Source organism: Cynoglossus semilaevis, chromosome Z (genome assembly GCF_000523025.1).
Source record: "Cynoglossus semilaevis isolate Cse_v1.0 chromosome Z, Cse_v1.0, whole genome shotgun sequence".
In the NCBI taxonomy this organism is placed as follows: domain Eukaryota; kingdom Metazoa; phylum Chordata; class Actinopteri; order Pleuronectiformes; family Cynoglossidae; genus Cynoglossus; species Cynoglossus semilaevis.
This window is the reverse complement of record NC_024328.1, coordinates 12538421-12556875: the sequence shown is the minus strand read 5'-3', so window position 1 is coordinate 12556875 and position 18455 is coordinate 12538421. Positions and strand designations below refer to the sequence as shown.

Below are 18455 nucleotides of genomic sequence, written 5' to 3'. Positions count from 1 at the left end.
GTGGTGTTCAGTGAACAACCTTCAGCTGAACACAACAAAAACGAAAGAACTCATCCTGGACTTCAGGAAGGGCAGAGAAGACCCGGCCCCTCTCTACATCCACGGTGACTGTGTGGAGAGGGTCCACTCCATGAGGTTCCTGGGCGTGCACGTCTCCAACGATCTCTCCTGGTCTGCAAACACCACTGCGGTGGTGAAGAAGGCTCAGCAGCGTCTCCACTTCCTGAGGGTGCTCAGAAGAAACAACTTGGAGGAGAGGCTACTGGTTACCTTCTACAGAGCCGCCATAGAGAGCATCCTGACGTACTGCATCACAGCATGGTACGCAGGGTGCTCAGCTGCAGACAGGAAAGCTCTGCAGAGAGTCATCAACACAGCCCAGAAGGTCACTGGCTGCTCTCTGCCCAGCCTGGAGGACATCGCCAACTCCCGCTACCTCAGCAGAGCTAGCAACATCATAAAGGACCCGTCCCACCCCAGTAACTCTCTGTTCGACATGTTACCGTCAGGCAGACGGTACAGGTCACACAAAACCAGGACAAACAGACTCAGAGATAGCTTCTTCTGGAAAGCTATCTCAGCAGTAAACAATAGAAACAAAACCAGTTAAAATGGTCCACAAAAATTCACACTTTACTGATCATATTGATCACTGTGCAATAAACATACAACTATGTGCAATAACTAACTACACCAAAGATATGTTGTTATATGTTTGATATACTGTTGTCTTCTACTCTTTTTTTGCACCAAGTGAGTAGTGCTCAAATCTCGTTGTACACTGTACAAGGACAATAAAGGCTATTCTATTCTATTCTAACATGAAAATGCACAAGCTCTGGCCCAGGTTCATCCCCATCCCATATTTTCAAAAGAAAACTTTTCTCACATGATAACACTGGTCAAACCAGACAAAAAATAAAAATAAAAAAAACTCAATCAGCGCAGGAATTCTTTTAATTTATTATTTCATACTTACAAACATATTGCACACTTTACAAGTTCCGCTCCACAAAAACACGATTTCCTGACTTCACCTAGCCTTGTGTTTTTTCCCCCTACTCTGAGGGATTCCTGTTTTTGTGTGTTTTCTTTGTTGTTGTTGCGTTCCACATAGTTACATACATTTACATAACGATAAATATACGTTTACATTTTCATAACCTATACAAACGGAAAACATGATCCAAGCCCTCAACAATTGTTTTCTGCAGGTTAGCCATTAGCCTTCTTTTACTATGCTGTCATGGTAGCAGCCTCCATATCCCATGATGCACCTGCACATTTAATTACACCTAAAATTAAATATAGTTAACAACTGCGTTGATCACATGATGCTAACATTCACACCTCAATCTTTTTTCGACTATATTGAAAAATGCAAAGTATAGTGTGGCAAAATCTAATTCTCGTAGATGCTCCTTATAGAACAATATTGTACCAGATACTGATGAAATGACTACATGGAATACTACTGCTGCGCTAACACATATACAGAGTTAGCGAGGTGGGGCTAAGGCACCGACAGCATGTCTATCTGGGGCCCAACATTGGCTCACACAGCTATATTAGGTACAGCTGTGCTGGCAACATATGGCTAGCAACTGCAATAACATTGATACAAATCAAACAGATGTTAGCAGGATGGAAAAAAAAAAGTTAGATCCCAGCTAACTGATAAAAAAAATATCTTATTTCTGATGCAGCACTAGCTCAGGCATACACAGGTGAAGTATTTGTTTAACTGAATCTGCCCAGAGTTTAGGTCATGATTTCAAAATCTGCTCTGTCTGAATGTAGCGTCTTACGTTTCTGACTCAAGTATACTTTTGTGCGTGAAATGCTGAGCGGCAGCTAAAGGACGACATCTACTTTCGAGGTCCCTCACAATGATTTGTGACACAGAACTTGACATCAAAGAGTATCAAGCTAAAATGTAAAAAAAAAATCACAGATGATTTTGTTGATTAGCCTGAAACTTTCCTGTAGAGAAAGCAAGATTTAAACTTCAGGCTCCGGCCAGTGGTCTGCAAAGGAAAGAAGTAGCAGGAAAAGTCCTCTCTTCTGCCTCCTCCCGGTCAACATCCGGTCTCAGTCTTGTGGGTCAGTGGTGGTAGAGGAGAGTTGGCAAGGACACGGAGACGCTCAGATGTTGAAGCTTTCTCCGCATCCACACGTGCCCTTGATGTTGGGGTTGTTGAAGACAAACTCACTGGACAGTTTTGACTCCACGTAGTCCATCTCTGTGCCCAGCAGGGTGAGCTGGGCTTTCTTCTCTATGAAGACCCTCACACCTGCAGAGGTCACAGTCACAGTGACAATCATTTGTCATTCATTCTATCATTCCATCAAAAAAAATGTATAGTTAAAAATATTTAGCATTTGATTTGGACAAAAATAAAACTTGATGAAAAAAAAAACAATTCCTAAGGATAAAAAAAATAAAATCAAACTTTTTTTAAATACAGTGCATTAATTTAGTGGGTCATTCTTTTGAAAAATACACTTAGTACCAAAATGTAACTTACCATCCTGCACCACCTCCTCATCTGACTTCTCTTTCTCCTTGGTATAATCCAGTGTGTAAGACAAACCATTACAGCCCCGTGTTTTTACTCCAACCTTTAAACCAATCTGCAAAAATCCAAAGAGTCACATCGTTGAGTTGCTTTTTTTTTTATAACATTAATTTCAATTACTGTAGCCCAATATCTACTGTAGCTCAATATCTAAGGTCATTTTAGTTCAAAAGTCGAACACATCCTGAGATTTAGAAGTACAATAGCTGCTGAAGTCAGTTTCAATTTGGTTACGGTGTTGTTGCAGGAATATTTTCTAGCTCAAAATACAATCAAAATAACATTTGTTTTATATGTCACCATGAAGAACTGAATAAAAATCTCTGGTTCAAAGATGTTGCCATGTGATGTGCTCTGAGCTTGACCGTACTGTTTACATCAGAAAATGGTTTTTCAGATTTACTCACATAGTCAGGCTTCTCCTGCAGCAACAGCCTGATTCTGTCCACAGCAGCTGGTGTCTATAGAACAGACAAAATTCATATTTTCAAACTTCGAAGAGACACAGTTTGTATTTTTACAAATTAAAATTGACATATACAAAGCTATCACTTTATCACTTTTATCAAATCTCCCCAGAACTTCATTAAATCCACTAACTTTGTAACTAACTCTGTAATTCTTATAAAAGAAAAATGAAATAATTCATGCAGTGGTAAGAAAAAAAAGATGTATTTATTAATTTCCATTGCCTCCCACAATGCAATAGTTCTGCACCCAATGAGGAGCCTGACCCCCATTTTGGGAACCATTGTCCTAAATATCGCTGTTTGTATCTGGAGCTTTTACGTGACATCACAACTTTGCAGTACCATATTGTTACGTGTACTATTGAGCAGGATGTATTGGGCAGAAACTTAGTATTTTACAGTTACTTCATCAGCTCGTATTTATCAGCTCACATCACCAGACTGTCACTTTATCATGCGGCACCAGAGCGAGTAGACTCCCCACCCCACACCCAAAACAAACCATTTGTCTGTTAACATAACGCTTTTTACCGAGTATTTATTTTAGAGCTTAGCTTCCTAGATTTTATATTGACTCAACTTTTAAGGTAAACAAAAATAACATCGCAAATACATAGCAGTATTTAATTCTTCGAGAAAACCGACCGTTTCCAACTTATATTACTAAATTAAACACTTTTTATATAACTGAATATGGTTATAAATAGTCTTGAAGCTAAACGGTCGAACGTTATACAGTTATGCTATAACATACAACTTTGGTCGCGGTCCAACAAACTTTTCCTGTCAAGAGGTCATTAGTATCTTATCTATAATTCCTCATTAAGCCATAAAACCAGAAATTAATAATATATGACGCCATTTCAGACCTGGCAACAACTCGCTACTCTGACCATACATACAAGATGTGGCTTTTAAGACACAGAGTTTTGTCAGACATTAAAAGTCAGGCTAACGTCATCGTTGCAAAAGCAGCTAACTAGCCTAGCTAGCTTATCTAACTTCCAAATACGTAATAGCGTGAGTGGCAGTTGGCGTCAAAGCTTTACGAATAAATTCCACATGTAGACTGGATATTAACTGACATGATCACCAACGCAACGGCGCTGTAAACTTACCAGGGTCAGTGCAGCTTTAGTGGGTAGAATCTTCCTTTTACTGACCGCTCGAACGGTCGCCCTCACCAAGGAGGCAGACATGTTGTTACTGTGTAAAAACACAACATTGAACTGCGCATGTGTGTAAAAAGCGCCGCCCAATGCACTTTCCTTTTACTGATTGGTTCATATTTTGATTGAGTGAAGTGTTGTCCAACAGAATTACATAAACCAATATTGGGATTAACTGATTTTTCCTGTTGCGAATTACTGACCTGAAAAGAGAGAAGAAACGAAGCATGGTCTGGACCTGTAATTTAAGGTATTATTGAAGCAAAAACAAAATCACATTTTTAAAAAAGTACACAAAAACATTGAGAAAAGATAAAACAAAACACGTCTAAAGTAATAATAACGGCAAAAAGATAAACGTGTAAATGACCATGTATTTACGGTAGAATCGAATATTATATTATATTTTATATTCCAGTTAACAAAAAATAAAAGAAGAGATCAAAGTAGATCCTTTAATAAATAAATTCCTACGTAGAACGTTTGCATGAATCAGCAGTGGGAATTTCTGGAGAACCTCATTGTCTTATGTCATTGTATCATTTTTGTTTTTATTTTACGTGTAATTTCTTTATGCTTTAAGTGATCCTCATCTTATTTTGTGGCGCACTTTTAGTCATTTTAACATGCTTACCAAATAAAGTTGGACTGCAACAGCAAATGTATGTTACCACCAGGGGTGCTGTTGAGAGTTGAATTGTCCAGATCATCCATCCATCCATTTTCATCCGCTTATCCGTTACCGGGTCACGAGGGCAGCAGTCTCCATGACCGCCACCCAAATCACACTGCACCTTACCATGCCCCCGAACCTTTCTGCGGGTGGCGAGTCCACTGGAAGGTACCAACCGCCCTAACTGATTCGATCTCTATAAAACACAATTGTTCATTCAATGTTTTAAATGCCAGCTACAAAACTAGATCCTGTAACTAATTTAATTCCCGATAAAGATATTCACACACGTTCTTTGTATAAAAACAATTCACAGTGAAATAAAATAAAAAGTCCAAACCAGTTTGATTTCTTGTTTTTATTGAATGGTAAACGGCACATTTATTACCAGCTAGAACAGGCTTTTTGGTAATAAAATTCAGCCTTAATCAGGACAATGACGCCACACAGGCCATATTTAACTGTGGACAACAAAAGTACTTCTTCAAAACATCAACAAGCAGCAGGAAGAGAGGAGTATGTGTGCCCTTGGTGCAGCTACTGACAATTACTACAAAATAACACCTTTGAGGCAAATAAATATATTCAAATTACCGCTGAAGCAAAAAACAAAACAAAAACATTTCCATTAACATGTGAACACAGGAGTTACAGCAGGATGTGATATTTACTGCAGTACCTGATTAAAAAAAAAAAAAAAGTACACTAAGTATAGGCATGGTACTTAGAGGTGGCCTTCCACTAACTGTTTGTGGAGGCGGTGGAAGTATTACCAAAAAAAAAAGTACACCAAGTATAGGCATGGTACTTCCCTTCCACTGGCCTTCCACTAACTGTTTGTGTACTGTTTGTGGTGGCGGTGGAATTATTACAGAAAAAATAAATCAGTTATTTTTTTTTTTTTTTACAGTTACAGAAACAAAAGCTGAAGCTGCTTTCAAAGCTGAAAAAATGCTTGAATTAAACGTGGTTGTAAAAGAAATATCTTTTCTTAAAAAAAAAATTCGTTACAACTCTCTGCTGTCAGTTGAAACATTTGGAACCCACATTCTTAAAACTTAGAATTAAAAATATAAACATAGGTGATGATGATGATCCTGGTGTCCAGTCTAAACCTGTGTTTAATGGGAAATAACAACAAACGTGACAACTTACTGACCTCAGGTCAGTTTCAAGTAGAGCTGCAATCCCTTGGTCTGAGGTGCAGAACTAGAGCTAAACTCAGGTGAAATATTAGGAGTCGGTGTTGTACGTCGCAGCTAAGTTTTTTGTTTTTTCCTGCAGAAATATTCTAGCCCTGACCAAGATGGGAAATCAAACAAATTGCCTTATTCTTCCAGTTTGTTTGATAAACACTTTTTTTTTAAACACCTGATTAGTAAACACCATTTCTTGACGTGCTGTGAATATAAAAACTCCACTGGCAGTGTAAGTAAACAAAGACGTGGGTTGCATGTGTAATGGCTAATTTTTGTTAAAAAATAAACTTAAAAAAAAGCCTCTCTGAAGAGAAGTGGAAGAAGGGGGTGAGAAACACATAAAAGGCCTTTTTTCTGGCTTAAAGTCAAGGCGTCCTGGCTTTGGCTTTTCATAGGGCTTCCAATGACCCAGTGTCCCACACAGATCTGAGGGGTTCTGGGATTCCTCTCTCTGGCTGGAAAAGAGGGGGAGCCGGTGGTCTGTGTAGTCACAACTACAGCTCATTCCACTGGGCTCTTCCTGTGACTGGAGCGGCCAACGTTAGTGCCGGTCAAACTACCTGGAGAACCAATCAAAGAAAATAAACAAAAAAACATCAAGATCATTCCAGAACAGACTGTTGACTGTGGCTGAACTTTTTTTTTTTTTTTTTAATATTAAGAAAACCTTGAGCCTATTTAGCTAAATGACAAAACCAATCATTGATTCCACTTTATACTTAACAATAATTTCACATTTCCATACGTGACAATTTAAACAACAGTGTGAATTTAAAAATTTTTTTTATATACCTGCTTGTGGACTTAGTGCTATATTCTGTTGCTTTCCTTTTTTCTCATCTTGTATTGGTAAACCCTGAAAAGGAGACAGATAACAAGAAGCACAGATTCAATATATTGGCAGATTTTATTTTAATTAACTGTATCAGTGTTGTGATACATACCTGTTTCTCCTTCTCTCTTAGATTCCTCTGATAAGGAGAGATGGAGGAGGTAAAGCTTTCCATTTTCACATTTCCTGTCAGACATGATTAAAAAAAATTCTTTGTGAATAAAATAAATGCATTTTGCTAAAACAATGTCATTAATTTAAGAAATCCATTCTCCAGGCTCTGGGACTGGAGCGTTAGAGAAGTTATATACTGATAATTTTGTATTCGCCTTAAACCACTAGAGGGAGCCAACACCTTACTGATATTATCAGAATTCGTATGACAACATTAATAAAACCAGTTGCCTACCACAGCAATAACATAAAATAATTTTTTTTAAAAAGTTTGTTTAACCTGCAGGGTTTCTGTACAGCTGACATTCTTTTTTGATGTGGGCAGATGAGCCACACAGGTAGCAGCAGCGCTTGTCCAGTGCATCTCGTTTCTTCCAGTGCTCACTCTTGTTACTGGGCTGCTCCTTATTTTCATCAGACTTCTCCAGATAGTCTCTCTGGTTCTCCTGCCATCTCTCTGGGTCTCTCCTGTGCCTGGGCCTGGGCAAAAAAATGAGTCACAGTCAGTAACAAACCACCAGCTATACGTACATTCTTCATTAGTAAAATCGTTCAGACACGCAGGGGCTGCAAGTCCACATACTTCCTACGCATGGGGCAGTCTTTCATGAAGTGACCGATTTTGCCACAGATGCGACAGCAGCGGTCATTGGGGGCAACTTCTCCCTCAGTGAGAACTTCAGGATCAAAGAAATATTCCTGGGACAAAGACAAAGTTGGGGAAAAAAAAAAAAACAATCACAGTAACTCACATAATAAAATGCTCCTATAATATATATATATGTATATGGATAAATGAAACATAAGTATACATACATGTATGCATGCATGTCTACGCCTTCACATAAAGGCGTACACGTATACACGTCTTAACATATACGTACACGTATACATATATACATACACGTATACATACAGTAGTCCCTTGCTATTTCACCATTCATCTTTCGTGGATTCATGACTTTGTGGGTTTTTGAAACTGTATATATAAAAATAAATACATATACACGTCTATATATACATATACACATACATATACAGACATACACACATATATATACATATATATATATACATACATATATATGTATATACATATATATATTAATTTCAAATACTAACCACTTGATTCGGGTAAATGGGAGATAGGACTTTGATGGGTGTACCGAACACTGTTCTTCCATTTATGAACGCCTTCATGATGAAGTTAGTCACTGTTACAGAGGGAGAAAATGAGAAGGTCAATAAGAGGGACACGTGGAGATATGATTGAAAACTTTAAAATATAACACCGAAATTTAAGAAAAACAACACAAAAAAAACCCATACTTTTTCTGGACAGACCAGCACCCAGATTATGGTTCAAGTCAAATGGATCTGCAATATCAAGTCAGAGAAGATAGTGAATTCAGGTCTGCAAAAACGTATCAGCCTCAGTTACTAAAAAAAAATAAAGAGCTGTTCCAAGAACATGTGACTTTTCAACTTTAGCTCTTTATTATCCCAACCTTCGATGACGATGTATTTGGATGTCCACTGCTTGTTGAAGGTGGTGAGGCGTGCGCGCTGCCGGATGCAGATGACGTGCTCCCTGAAGTCAAAGTCTTCCGTGTAGAAGCGGAGTAGGCCGAGCCACAGTTCCCCCACCGATTCAGTGTTGCCCCCGTACTCTGACCATCGACTGGGCTGTGAGTGGGAGATTACGAGATGGAGACATCAGCAAATATCTACACGGATTTGGAGTGAATCTGATTGGATGCGAAAAAAAAAAACAAAAAAAAAACACTTACTAATGTTTTTAGGTCATCATAGAAGTAAACATTCCAGCCGTCGACTAACACTTCAGGTTTCTTCTGCGCATCGTAGATCTGCAACATGGAGAAAAATCTCAGAATCAAAAAAAAAAAAAAAAAAAAAAGGTTTCAAGGAGATTTGTAAAAGGCAGGGATTAGTGACAGTTATTTAAATCTCAGGTTTTTTTTAGAGATATTTCCACTTTGATCGTCACTATTTTGGAATGCAGTCGCACATCAGTTGGACAGTTTAGTGCATTGTTTCCCAAAGACTGGGTCGCGAGAGTTTTTTTTTTTTGGGTCATCGCGCATCATGTTTCCCAGGAGTTTCCAAATAATGTCTATTGTCTTGGGTTGTGAAGGTTTATGACTTTTGAGATATGGGGCCCCAGAAAAAAAGTTTGGGAGACACTGGTTTAGCGGGCCAGTTTGGGCCCGCAGGCCACCAGTTGATCAATGGTTCATACTGTAACTGTTTCATAGGAGTAGTAATGATTATGGCTGATTAAAATATTTAACAATGCAATTTAAATCCAAATATTTAATTATTTTGTATTACAAATTGATTTTAATGGTTTAATAATTAGTTTGTGTCTAAAATAATTGTCTAAAATATTAAAACATCAACTCAACAATGTATCGCAATTGGCAGAGCTAGTAACAAAGCGAAATTAAAAATTGTTAAAGAAATGTACCTTATCTTAAAGACTACATAATTACAATCACTCAAAAGTCAATAAATTCTAAAAATCCACAATGATGCCATCCGTACCTCCTGCAACACAGGGATGACAGGCGGGTTTCTCTGCTGGAGGAAGAACAGCACCATGAGGGTGTAGGCGTAGGACGAGAGGCTGCCACGTGAAGCGTCGCCGATGTCGCACACCTGTGATGGCAACCAGCTAATTTAGTAAAAAAACAACAACAAGAAATATTTCATAATTCAGACTTAATACCTTGGCAAAAACCTTCATAACGTAACAGAGAATTTTCACTCTGTTGTCAAAGGCACCATATGTAGCCAGCAGGTGTGTGTTGTGCAGAGCCTAAAAAAAAACAACAACAACAAAAAAAACAAGATAATAAAGACTAAGACAAATAAAAAAAAAACAACCAAAAAAAAAAAAAAAAACACTTTAAACACTTAATACAGAAGAGTCAGAAGGACAAAACTCACAAGTGTGTTATAAAGACTGATGTCTCCCTCCAGACCAGTGCGGACATGATAGAACTTCACGATGGGAACTTTAGCGGTCGTGATGGGGAGGATGTTCTTTAGATCTGTGACATGTTAAAAACGGAACAATTATTCCCAAATATTTACGTCAGTGACCACAAGATGTTACGGATCTGAAATCTCCTAATGCAGTGGTTCCCAAAGTTGTGAGTTTTATGTTGTTATGTCTATTTCTCAAAGCGCATGTAAACAAATAGTAAGAATAAGGGAATAAGTGTGTCAGATAAGAAAAAAAAAACGTTGTGGCCCAGTTTGTGCTCAGCTCAGTTCTGATCTACCTGGATGTTTCTTCAGCAGTCTGGCCAGACTTTCAATAATGGTGATGCAGTCAATGTCCTAAAAACATCAAACATCAAATTTTCTTAACAAGTTAAATCACATTAGTATTATCTGCCATTCAAATACATTTAATAAATTAAAATAACTGTAAAATACTTGATAGGTGCAAAGATGTTTACAGCTGGAATTTGACATTACTGTAGGTCAATGTTATACTGTACACGAAGCTTACATCCATTGTATCCTGGCCATCTAACACCATACATATGTCTAGGTCACTCTGTCTGAAGCCAAAGCCGTTTTTGGACGATCCGAACAGTCGTAGACGAGCTCCTGCAGATGAAGAAGGAGAAATGTCATTTGTGTCCAAAGATAGTGTGACATTGTAGTCAGGACGTGAACTGTTACACTTTGATGAAAAAAAAATTTCATCACCAGAAAACTGTCGTCTGACGAAGCCCTCCAGGTCTTGGAGGATGTGCTCCCTAACACTCACTTCCAGTTCGTCTGGGGCAAAGTCAGCTGGAAATGAGAATGAAAATGAGAATTTGTGATGAATAATAGATTTACCGATACATTCTAAAATGTGGATGTTGGACCTTTTGAATATTGCATTGATATTGATCTCAATTTGCGTTATCAAAAATGTCATCATTCATTTATATTCACAAGAAGAGGAAGAGTCAGGTGATGATTATAATAGTGATTAGTATGGCTGATTTCTGCCGAGCTGTTTTAGCCTGAAGGCACAGGTGAGACTGAACCACTGATGGAATCGCTTCATACTCACTATAGCACTTCACACAGACGTCATTAAGGACACAAAGGAACTCCGGTGTCAGTGCGGGCAGCGGCTCTAGCTGCACTTTTTTGAAGTCCTCGGGACAGTCTACTTTCAGATGTCCGTCCCGTTTGCACAAGCTGCAAACCACCATGTGTGACTAAGAGACAGAGAGGGTGAATAAAATGTTATTGACTTTGTTTTGCTAGAAAAGTATCGTATTTTCCTGACTATAAGTCACTTTTTTTTTTTCATCCTTTCGCTCAGTTATACTCAGGTGCAACATGCATTTTAAAATATTTACAGCCACTAGAGGGCACTCCACGTTTGTGCAGCAGTATCTGCTACTCCTGTACAACTGAAAATTTAGATGAGGTATTTTCAAACTGACAGCCACTCTAGCTGGCTTGTGCAACTTATACTCCGGAAAATAGGGTACTCATAAATATGGACAGACAAAGTCAGCATGAAAACCCACCTTTCCTCTGGTGAACACAAGCTTCGTGAACCTGTAACACAATTTTTTCTCTCGGTTTTTATTTTCGGCCACTTCTTCTTTGATGACTTCTTCTAGTGGTGAGTGGCACAGGAAGGAACCCGATGCCCCCTCCCCCCCTTCTTCGGCATCCATCGAAACTGGTGTGTCCAAATCTGGACCCTCCTCGTCAGACAGAAGCTCCTCTCCTGAAAACTCATCCACTAGAAAAAGTTCTTCGTCCTCCGTAGTGAGGCTGTCCAAGTGATGTCTGGCGAGAGCGTCCATGTCAATATCGGCGTCCTCTTCCTCGTCCTCCTCCTCCTCCGAGAGGCTGCCTTTGCCCGGGTCTACTTTTTCTTTTTCCCGCTCTTCATCCGAGTGACTATATTGCTCCACCTCCTCCTCAATAATGCAGTCAGAGTCCTCGTGGAGAGATTCTGCAGTGACTGCATGTGGAGCGTGTTGCGAGTGAAAGGAGAGACGGTCCAAATCTGATGCCTGCGCAGGCTCTTCATCCGTGGCTTTAGACTTTGACCCTGGACTGGGTCCACACTTTGGTTCCGTCTTACTCGCAGATGATTTGTTGAGAGGGAGGGCGAAGTACTTGTACGTGGTTCTGAAGCAGTGCAGGATGTACTCAAACATTTGCTGGCTGTTCACAGTGCGGGCCACGTTTCTCTTCACAGCGAAAGGATCTGAAGGAAGAAACAATGTTGTTAAACACGTACATAATAAATTTGGCATTCGAAAAGAATACATTCTAGGCTTTAATACAGACAGGCAAAACACCAAAAAAAAAACAAGTGCTCTTTTACTGGGAAATATAGAGCTTGGCTTTTCAGTTGACGATATGCAGATTCATACAGCCTCCACATTTGTTAAACCAGAAAAAAACATGGCTTTAAAAATACTATGGCCCTCATTTTCTGCAAAAAAAAAAACAAACAAACAAACAAACAAAAAGCAAACAAAAAAAAAAAACACTGACCCTCCACAGCAATACGTTTCTTTGGCCAGTCTTTCATCTCCCTGGAGAGGACAGCGTTAGTCCGCACACTTATAACATTGTCAGCCATGAAGAACTGCAGGGAGTAGAAGCGAAGCATTTGAATCCAGAGATGTCCAACTTCTACGTGTGGATGAGGTCGGGAGAACACCAGAGGAACCTGAGGGAAAAAAAAAAAAAAAAAAAAGATGTTAAATAAACAGTGTTACTGTCCTGTTGTACAAAATAAATACTATTTAAAAAAAAACAAACAAACCCAGTAGACTAAATGATGTTAACATTTTCACACTTACCTTTCCCCTGATGCTGGCGCCCTCTGCTTGCTGTGTTGATTCTCTTGAGGAAGGAGTGTAAGCCCAGTGTAAATATCCATTTTCTACATGTGTTATGTTGAAGTCTGACAGTCGGCTGAAGGAAAACAACTTCACCTGAAACGCATACATAAATTTATGCTTTTAAGAAAAATTAACAATTTCACAATAAAACAAGAGACAACACCCACATCGCTGTTCAGGTAGGAAGGCAGGAGAGGCTCTTTGCGCTGCTGTAAAAAGAAGATGACCATGAGGGCGAAGACGTACGGCGGAAGACCACCTTCCTCTGGACGGTCAATTTCACAGATCTAAACCAGAAACGAGAAGAATTTCATGTTAGAAAAAAAATGTAGGGCTTTTTTCCCCCTGCATGTCTTTTCACTTTATTAGCTTTATTTTTACTTTTTTTTCCCACCAACGATTTTATTTGCAGCCAGTAACATGATGTCTGTCTCGCTTCAAGACGCTAAATTTGAAGTGCTTTGTTGACATTAGATTTGTCAAAGATTTAAGATCACATATTGAAGTGGCCTTGGGTCAAATCTGGGAAACAAATACTGGTTTGTGCTGTTCTATGTCATATAAAAATGGGCTGCTTTTGCCTGCAGTGTGAACACAGTCTAAGTCACAAACAAAATGTCTGTATGTCAAACTGAACCCTACCTTGGCCCAACTTCTGAGTCCCATAACCAGAGGAAGGAGAACAGGCTCCTGACTGACCAGAGCCGAAAGATAGGAGGTGGTTTGGAAAGCACTTTCATTCCCTGCACTCACTTTACACAGCAGCCCACTGTTGAGAGAAAACAATAACAATTTGAAATATCTACATTATACTATTGATCACAGTAATTCACTGAAGTATTTGTGTTGACTGAACCCACCTCTTCTTCTCTTTGCAGATGACAACAGGCACCCTGGCATGAAAGTCGGCTTCCACATCAACAAACAGAGCTGAGAAAAGAAAGGAGAGAAAGGAAAGAAAAAAAAAAGTTGAATTTTTAAAAAAATCATTTAATTAAATCGTGATAGTGAAAAACCGTCAGAATTAAATAAACTTCTGTGACTCACTGCACTCAGAGAGGCTGTCCTTCACCATCAGTAGGACGTCAGGCTGATGCATCTGTTAGAGACAAGTCCATTTCAAATCCTTTACACCATTGAACACCATTAAACACAACAGACTACCACCTTAAGGTCAAAACTCTAAGTGACTGTGATTTTGAACCACAAACTTTTACACAGTGTAAAATATATATTTTAAATACAAGCCAATCGACTCATTCGAATTTTACATCCATGAAAGCGGACTCACATTGGGCTACTCACATGAGGAGGATAGTGAATGTCAATGTTGACATCGGAATCTTTGAATCCAAACTTTGTGCACGAAGAGCCATAGAGTCGGACCGTGATGTCTGAATAGGGGCAGAGCAAAGAGAACTGCAAGATAAAGCGTGATGGTACCTTCAAAGCAATAAGATGTTATTTTAAACTGTCTTGCCTGGCAGGGTGGTGAGAAGGAGGTCTTGCAAGATGGAGACCACACACCGTCTCTTCTCTACATCCTGGTTGTTCATTCCTCGCTCCAGGACAACAGCTTCCAGTGCAGCACTCACCGCTGTGATCTGCTCCTGACTGGGAGGCGAAATGTCAGAGAGTATGGCCTGTTCCTCTCTCTCCTGTAAACAGATTGAAACTGAGTTTGCCCAGTACATAACGCAAAAACAAATAACACAGGCGTGCATCATTCAACCATTTCTCACCCTCGCCCTCTTCTTGTGGCCCCTGTCTCTCATGTGTCTGTACGCATGAGACACAGAATCCAGTAGAACGTCACACAGCATGCAGGTGTAAAGTGCATCAGGATGACTCAGAGATTTCTGAAACAAAAGAGGCAACAATAAATAACCACAAGCATTTCTTTGGGGTACACAGACCAAAGTAGGTACCTTTTTCATTGAGTAGATTTCATCTTTTTTCAGTCTTTTCTCCGCTTGCTTCAGGCTGTACAAGTCTTTGGCTGTTTGTGGCGTGTCTTCGGTCACTGGAACTTTGTTCTGTTCCATGTAGTTTTTCGTCCTGTTTCTGTTTCTCCGTCTTCTACCTGTTAAGCGAAAGTAAACTACTAAATCATTGTAACACAGCACACCACTGCACACAACAAACGTGACCTCTGCTTTTAACCCATCACCAAAGTGAACAGTGGCCAGCTCAAGCTCAAGTGACGGTGCCAGTGGACTCGAACCTGAAACCTCCTGGACCCAAGTCCGCTTCCTTAACCACCACTGCCCCATAGGACAAGAAACCTGAAGTTTTTACACACAGAATTTAAGATATTCCTGTTGTGGTGCTTGTGGGTGCACACAAAGTTATTAAAGTTATTAAATTTTTCTTTTGTTGCTTCCAGAACTGTTGTTATAATATTGTGATATTGACAACAAAATGTTGTCAATAAAGTTACAGCAAAATGGGATGCGTTGCAAAAGAGCATCAACACATTTTTTTTTAATCAAAAGTGTTTCTTTTTTTACAATATCAAAAACATGAAGTTATGAACAAAATGGGATTAATGTTAAATTCTGCTGCATGTTTGTGCATTTTGGGCTAAAAATGGCAGATTCTAGAATTTTTTTTTTTATTTACAGCCTATGACAGAGAAGGACTAGGAACGCAGGAGAAAAATGTTTACGGCTAGTGAGACGTCTTTTATTCAACAGCTGCAGAGACTTTCAAAGTTTCAGTTTCACTATATTTCCCTCCTCAAAATCAGGGTTGGTCCCACCTTTAGCTCTCTTAAGATGTCTCTAACCTATATTGTACATCCTTACCTGCTTTCTGAGCACTCTCCGTGTCATCTCCTTCCCCCTGATCCCTGTCCTCACGAGCGCCCTCAGCCCTATTACTCCTCTTCCTCCAATGATTTTGCTGCTGCTGCGAGCGTTCCCTCCAGTTCTCTTCTCGACTCCCGCCACTCTTCTCTGAACTCGGGAACCATCTGTTGTCATTTCTCTGTGAGGAGCTGTGACCTCCTCTAAATCCACCAGGAGAGTAGCTCTTGGGCCCTTTACTCTTGGTGCTGTCCCAGTGTGGTCCACCATGATTCTTCTTGCTCTGCTGACCATCTTGTTTGAAGTTGTGGCCTCTATCCTGGTCCTGGAGTCTCCAGTTTTCTGCCTTCTCAGACAGTCCTCCCCTCTCCCATCCTCCGGGCTTCACGTAGAAAGGCCTGTCTGAGTTTTCCATGGTTCACTTTTGCTAAAACTGCAGGATGACATGGTTGGTTAAAGGTGGGGGAGCAACAAAATGAGCTACAAGACGTGGACACAGTCTGTAGTAGAAATGAACAGCTTTATAAATATAATATTTTTTTACTGGCTCATTATATGCCTGGAGTTTATGTCTTTTTATTTTTTAATGGCAATGACTACTATTTTTTGTAAGAATAACTTATTCCCATCTTTAATTAAGGCAGCCAAGGACTTCAACAGACCACAAATTCACACATATTTAAGTGAAAGTGAATTGTTTGTCATTGTGACACAGCACACCACTGCACACAATCAAATGTGACCTCTGTTTTAACCCACCACCAAAGTGAACAGTGGGCAGCTTATAAGCAAGCAGTGTGTGGGGACAGTGCCGTGCTCAGGGCACCTCAGTGCTAACTTGGTGGACTCAAACCAGGAGCCTTCCGGACCCAAGCCATCACTGCCCTGGTGTTTGTCATTTGATGACACATCCCTAAATACTTTAAGGCATCAGTCAAATGTTTTACAACCATTAGGCCACACACCATATGCACAGTATTAATGGCCCTTTTCTTTACCTTTAGGTACATTGGTTTCCAACATTTTGGGCATTTTAAGCAGAGTTTGTCCATTGTTACCTACTTCCTCTTCACCAAATTCCATTTGAAGTATTCAGAAGTAGGAAATGAAGTAGTCCTCATATAAGCTGCTACATTGAAAAATCTTAATGAAAACGATCACCTGCCTTTCATGTGACTGCCTTTTGTCCTTTATAATGTCATTAAAATTTGTGTCACAATAACTCTAGATTTTACATTTTTTTGAATGGGCAAATGTAAAAGTGACCATAGGATGAGCAATGGTAAACATATGCTTTTCATAAATATGGAACATACCAGTCAGAAAACATCAAACGTGAATTGCCTTCAGATGGTGTAGCACAGCATGAACTTTAATAACATTTTTGGAATGCAGAGGAGCAGTGGATGGAATAATGGAGATCATCAAATTCCATGACTCATCAACAGGCTGCTGTTCTCATGATAATACCAAAACAAATCCCCCAAATAACTGCTCTGCAAACCCTCATACCCTAAATTGTTGAAAATCCAATATTTTAAAAATGTATGACTGTTTTTTGAGGGTTTGTATTTTAAATGTGTATTATGGCCTGCCAGGACAATCAAAAACTTGTTTTTGTGTTTCAATTCCTCTCAACGTATGCAACAGCAATTGCACTAAGCCTTGTTTTTCCTACCTACATTACAACATCTCTATTCATCCAGGTTTAACAGCATTAGCATACTAACCGGTTTCATGCCAAGGCACATTCAGGGTTGGGAGTTAAGAACTAAGTGGATTTGAACAATGAACCACACAGTCTGTTTCTCTTACTGTTGCTTAAAAAGTTTGTAAAAATGGAACCACAGTGCGGCATGATGGTGATGTTTTTACACAATTTAGCACTTTTTAAAACATGGTGTTGTCTGACATAATGTGACTTAATGACTAGTTTGAACCGATTGATTTTCATTTAATGTCATTGCCATTTCAACAAGGGCAAGCATTTGTTGTGCTTGACTTAGCCATGGCATGTAAATTTAACCTATATACCTTTTAAATATCCCCGAAGAACCTGGCATCCCTGGGTTGTTTTGGTAATACGACGACAAGTTTAGACTTCCGTACTTAAAACAGACGTGCAAGACACACGAGTTGAACATTTTGAAAATGCTACACAATTCGCCGTTGACCTAAAACAGACAAATATTTTTTTACAACGCAAGTAGAATATTTGTTTCCGCTAACAGTAAAGGCTACGCTCTGTTTTACAAGCGCCGTCCTTAGTCAGGTGCAAACCTCTGAACTGCCCTGCTAGTCAAGTTAGCATGTTAGCGGATACCCAAGTTGTAGCTTTGAGCTAGCAACAACTAACGCTGCTGTTTATATTGTTTTGTGCCTGCAGTTGCAACAAAGGGAACCAGAAATTAAATACCATCGACATCTTTATCACCACAACGAGCCATTCAATTACCTTCAGTTGGTGTTCGGAGTTCATAGTTAAAGAAGCGTTTCAGTCTGACTTGGCAGGATCATTTGTCTGGCATTGGAGTTTGGAAGATAAAAGTCCGGACTCCCACTGTCTGTTTTGTAGCCGTCAGCGTTAAACGTTCCGCCCACCGGAATCTATTTAAAGTTACACGCGGTTAAAAGACGGCGGCA

The 18455-nt window shown here is 39.6% G+C and overlaps 2 protein-coding genes across 3 annotated transcripts; both read right to left on the bottom strand.

Moving 5' to 3' along the window:
- Positions 1 to 1077: 1077 nt before the first annotated feature.
- Positions 1078 to 4274, bottom strand: isca1 (iron-sulfur cluster assembly 1). The gene is made up of 4 exons (XM_025053334.1): positions 4168 to 4274; positions 2987 to 3040; positions 2529 to 2634; positions 1078 to 2294 (listed from the first exon to the last, which is right to left on the bottom strand). Exons 1-4 carry the CDS (start codon positions 4246 to 4248, stop codon positions 2146 to 2148), a joined length of 390 nt encoding a protein of 129 aa, XP_024909102.1. The 5' UTR covers positions 4249 to 4274; the 3' UTR covers positions 1078 to 2145.
- Positions 4275 to 5234: 960 nt separating this feature from the next.
- On the bottom strand, positions 5235 to 18424 carry tut7 (terminal uridylyl transferase 7). 2 transcript variants are annotated; one of them, XM_008336331.3, is made up of 29 exons: positions 18268 to 18424; positions 15813 to 16245; positions 14934 to 15088; positions 14748 to 14864; positions 14486 to 14663; positions 14311 to 14399; positions 14053 to 14104; positions 13866 to 13935; positions 13648 to 13774; positions 13173 to 13292; positions 12964 to 13098; positions 12653 to 12830; positions 11665 to 12359; positions 11196 to 11346; positions 10841 to 10927; positions 10638 to 10738; positions 10405 to 10462; positions 10067 to 10170; positions 9846 to 9935; positions 9662 to 9775; positions 8887 to 8964; positions 8605 to 8782; positions 8426 to 8473; positions 8219 to 8310; positions 7680 to 7795; positions 7377 to 7576; positions 7035 to 7108; positions 6883 to 6946; positions 5235 to 6650 (listed from the first exon to the last, which is right to left on the bottom strand). In XM_008336331.3, the coding sequence occupies exons 2-29, from the start codon at positions 16225 to 16227 to the stop codon at positions 6592 to 6594; spliced, it is 3945 nt and encodes a 1314-aa protein (XP_008334553.1). In that variant the 5' UTR covers positions 16228 to 16245; positions 18268 to 18424; the 3' UTR covers positions 5235 to 6591. The 2 variants fall into 2 exon arrangements, with proteins under 2 accessions (XP_008334553.1, XP_008334554.1); XM_008336332.3 differs by lacking the exon at positions 18268 to 18424 and adding an exon at positions 16811 to 16911.
- Positions 18425 to 18455: the final 31 nt, after the last annotated feature.

Excerpts from the sequence above, each read along its gene's own strand:
- tut7 (XM_008336331.3), bottom strand. The coding sequence starts at position 16,227 with ATGGAAAACTCAGACAGGCCTTTCTACGTGAAGCCCGGAGGATGGGAG. Across the intron at positions 13,936-14,052 it reads GGACAGCCTCTCTGAGTGCA|CTCTGTTTGTTGATGTGGAA; the intron begins GTGAGTCACAGA and ends TTCTTTTCTCAG. Across the intron at positions 13,293-13,647 it reads GACTCAGAAGTTGGGCCAAG|ATCTGTGAAATTGACCGTCC; the intron begins GTAGGGTTCAGT and ends TTTCTGGTTTAG.
- isca1 (XM_025053334.1), bottom strand. The coding sequence starts at position 4,248 with ATGTCTGCCTCCTTGGTGAGGGCGACCGTTCGAGCGGTCAGTAAAAGG. Across the intron at positions 3,041-4,167 it reads CTAAAGCTGCACTGACCCTG|ACACCAGCTGCTGTGGACAG; the intron begins GTAAGTTTACAG and ends TCTGTTCTATAG. Across the intron at positions 2,295-2,528 it reads TGAGGAGGTGGTGCAGGATG|GTGTGAGGGTCTTCATAGAG; the intron begins GTAAGTTACATT and ends TGACCTCTGCAG.